Raw genomic sequence first — 4019 nt, forward strand, 5'->3', positions numbered from 1 at the left:
AAACTCGGAGACTCTAGGATCCTTAGGAATAGATTGAAAAAGGAGAATAATACAATTAATCGATCTCTTCTATTGTCATACATTTGATGCCTAAGTTTCCTATTGCAAACTTTGGCTTCCAACATAACAAACTTCAATCATCAAGCTCTATTGAACATTTTTCAACCTTTAAACCACTTTAAACACACCAAAGTAGGGGTAAAACACATCAAATTACTCGTAAATATAGCATATTACCGTTTATCCTCTATTTATGCTATTTGCACTCTCTTTAGGATTTGATCATTCCTAACTATCCCAATCTTGTATGACCACGCATCCATCTTAATATCTACACTTTTGTAGCATTATCTTTAGGCCCAGCATTTACTCCTATGTAATATTACTAATCTCGCATCCGTTCTATAAAAATTGCCTTTCACTTTGTTAGGTATCTTCATATTGCATAAGACTCCTCTGGTTCAACCATCTTGTTTTACTTTTGTGTGTTACATCATCATTTCTCATGTCATTAGCTGAAAATACTGAGCCTGGACTTGAACAATACTAAGCCTAGAGTTCCATCTAAAATTCCTTTATGCCCAATTCCAGATTCCTCCAAGTAATCCTCTTTTTTTGGATGAGTGCAATCCTCAATTTTTTGAGCAGAAAGCAATGAATGGTAAATCTGCCAAATTACATAATCTTGTATAAGAAGTTAAAGAGGGTCTTAGTTAGGTATGACAGATAAATTTATCAACTCAGATGACACCTTTTAGAGCAGTTTTGAGTTAAATTGTCTCCGGAATCTTATAGGTAATCGAAGGTTTGTATGCAAATAATTGTTTATAGTAGGGCTGCTTATCGAGCGGATCGGGCAGTTATATACTAACAGTTTGGCTTATCGGTTATCGGCTTTTAAATGTATTAATCCGCTAGCCACCTGATAAGATATCGGGCGGATTGGTATCGGTTTAGCTATTATCGGGCGGTTTATCGGCCTAGTTCTATCTGTATTACAGAGGACTATTTTGGTCCTTCATGTTACAGCCTATTAGTTATTACACCAAAATTGACACCTCTAAACACTAGAGAAATCTGCTAGTGCCCACTGACGCTGCTTTCAGTTCACTACAAATATTGGAGCAATGGATGCAATTGCACATGACGCACATACCATTTTCATAAAGATCACATCAATACTAATTTAATATGTAAAGATCTAGATAAAAAATATCTAAAGGCAAAGCTGTAAAGATATTTAATTTACACATGCTTAAATCACTATTTGCTAGTACGTGATTAATCCATACACAGAAATAACAAAGAGTACAAAACGTTATACACATATTTATACATGCTTATTAATCACTAATTTACTATCCATATATAGTAACCACTTGAAATCTTAACTGTTTTATAATAATGATGAATGAAGATTTTATTAACACTTAACACTTCCTAACATGGTAATTAGCCAATTACACCTGTCAAAATGAGTCCAGAATACAACTAGAGATAAAATGGAAATTTAGACATAAAATCTATAACAATTGGAGACATCCACAAAATACAACTGCTGCAACTAACGCCTTACATTGCTTCAATTTCTGCAGCTTCAAAGTTCAAACAATAACCTAAGAGTCTTTGGAATCACTCTACAATGGTAGAACCATTTGCATTATTAATAGCATTCAAAAAATAACAAACTGCTAACATCCAACAACCTAGCACTATATAACTCAGATGGTAGCAGGCTTGAAATATGACAGCTTGAGGGCACAAGACTTTACAAAATGAGATCAATGAGTTTGCAGATACACCTTAAAATTTGAGCTAATTAGTATAATTATATAAACTGTTGATCTAAAAATTCATGTTTGTTGTTATTATATTAACATATTAATTAACATTGTATTACAATTCGAATTCTTACCAGATATATTAACACTACACGTCAATTACGGAAGGGTCTTTTCCATCGCTGGTTAAATCTGAAGAAAACAAATTAAAATAATGAGTCGTGTAATAAATATAAGCATATCCACAACACTTATATACAACAAATATAGTAACAATATTATTACCTTGTTCAAGCTGCTCGATTTTATCAATATCTTCCTCAACACTAACAGGTTGTTTTAATTTTTCATTTCGAAGCCAATCTTGAAGACACACTAGAGCTTGCACCAATTTAGGAGTTAATGAACTCCTAAATGAATCAAGAAGATGCCCTCCCGTACTAAACGCACATTCGGATGTCACGCTTGAAACCGGAGTCGCTAATACATCACGAGCCATCTCCGCAAGAACAGAAAATCTAGCTGAGTTCAATTTTCACCAGAGAAGAACATCAAATTCTTTAGTGTCATCCTCAGTTTCTTCACCAAAATATTTATCTAACTCTGTTTTAGTATCTACACCTCCACTCCCACTTTTATATTTTTTTATATCTTGCAAGTGATTCCAAAAGTCCTGTATTTTGGGTGCTTACTTGACTGTTAGAAAGCCCGGAAGTAGAAGTGTCCAATGAAGAACAATCTGAAGATGAAGCAAGCACGACACCTTTTGAGCTGGACTTTACATACTCACAAAATAATGAAGTCATGTACTTCTTCACTTCTGCTTGTATAGTTTCCCCCAGATCTTCACCAAACATCTTTACAAGTGCATAACCAACTGATTCGAGCTTGTAACGTGGATCCAAAATACATAAGATGAAAATTATCTTGTTCATTTTCCCTGGATCACCCCAATACTTATTAAAGTTTTCCTTCATCTTCTTTGCCATTTCACTTAAAACTGTATCTTCATTTGCTATCAATTGCTTCAAATAAACAGCAACCGCACAAATTTCAAGAAAATGAATATTCGATGTAACATAACGTGATCCAGATATTTTCAAAGTAAGAAGATAAAAGATTTCAAGAAACTTTGTAATTCTTTTTACATTCTCCCAATCACTACTCAAAAGTTTACTTGTAGGAATTCCAACTTCAATATAAGAATGCTCAAGATAATGTCTTAGGCCAATTTCACTAGATGCATAATGTGAAAATGCACTTTCAAATTCAACAGCCCTACGCAATATCAAGTCGGTGGAATTCCACCTAGTTGGAACATCCAAGCACAAAGTTTTTTTACAATTGAGTTGTTCATCATCAAAATATTCTTGAAACCTCTTCAACCTCGCAGGAGACTGCCTAACATATCTCACTGCATGCCTAACACGTTCAATAGACACTGAAGATTCTTTTAAACCATCCTGGACCACAAGATTCATGATGTGAGCCATACATCTCACGTGAAGGTGATTACCGTTCATCAAATTAGTTCCCATTTTTGTTAATTGCTTAGACAATTCTTTTACTGTCACATCATTGGAGCTTGCATTATCAACTGTGACAGTGAAGATCTTATTTATCCCCCACTCACGTAAGCACCTACCAATACCATTTGCCATATCTTCGCCTTTATGACTAACAATAGGACAAAAATTAATTATTCTTTTATGCATATTCCATTCACTATTAATCCAATGGGCAGTGATACACATATAATTGATTCTTTGTATAGAAGTCCAGGTATCAGTGGTAATACATACTCTTTGTTTCGTTTCTATAAAAGACCTCTTCAACTTTTGCTTTTCTTCATTAAAAAGATCAAAACAATCCCTAGTTACAGTACTACGGGAAGGGATTCGAAAATAAGGTTGCGCCACTGTCATAAAGTCTCTAAAACCTTATTTCTCAACAAAGTTGAAAGGAAGCTCATCAACTATTACCATACGACATAACGCCTTCCTACACTTTTCTTGATCAAATTTCCAAGTAACAACAGCTACGTCACCCTGACTACCCCCGAAACAGATTGAAAACCTAAATTTGATTGTTTTTTTATCAACAATAGCAGGGCATTTAGGACATTTAAACATATGAGAAAGAAGTGTCGACGTACCGTCTTTGGTCTTAAAACAATACTCAATAAAGCAATAGTCACATTTTGCTTTTGTACTCCCTTCGGAAGTAATAATTTCTGTA

At 34.3% G+C, this 4019-nt stretch overlaps 1 protein-coding gene across 1 annotated transcript; it reads right to left on the reverse strand.

Moving 5' to 3' along the window:
* Positions 1–511: 511 nt before the first annotated feature.
* Positions 512–3442, reverse strand: LOC142172001 (zinc finger BED domain-containing protein RICESLEEPER 2-like). The gene is made up of 2 exons (XM_075235750.1): positions 2474–3442; positions 512–667 (listed from the first exon to the last, which is right to left on the reverse strand). Exons 1-2 carry the CDS (start codon positions 3440–3442, stop codon positions 512–514), a joined length of 1125 nt encoding a protein of 374 aa, XP_075091851.1.
* Positions 3443–4019: the final 577 nt, after the last annotated feature.

Source organism: Nicotiana tabacum, chromosome 17 (assembly GCF_000715075.1).
Source record: "Nicotiana tabacum cultivar K326 chromosome 17, ASM71507v2, whole genome shotgun sequence".
NCBI lineage: Eukaryota > Viridiplantae > Streptophyta > Magnoliopsida > Solanales > Solanaceae > Nicotiana > Nicotiana tabacum.

Excerpts from the sequence above, each read along its gene's own strand:
- LOC142172001 (XM_075235750.1), bottom strand. The coding sequence starts at position 3,442 with ATGGCAAATGGTATTGGTAGGTGCTTACGTGAGTGGGGGATAAATAAG. Across the intron at positions 668-2,473 it reads CCGGGCTTTCTAACAGTCAA|ATTTACCATTCATTGCTTTC; the intron begins GTAAGCACCCAA and ends GTAATTTGGCAG.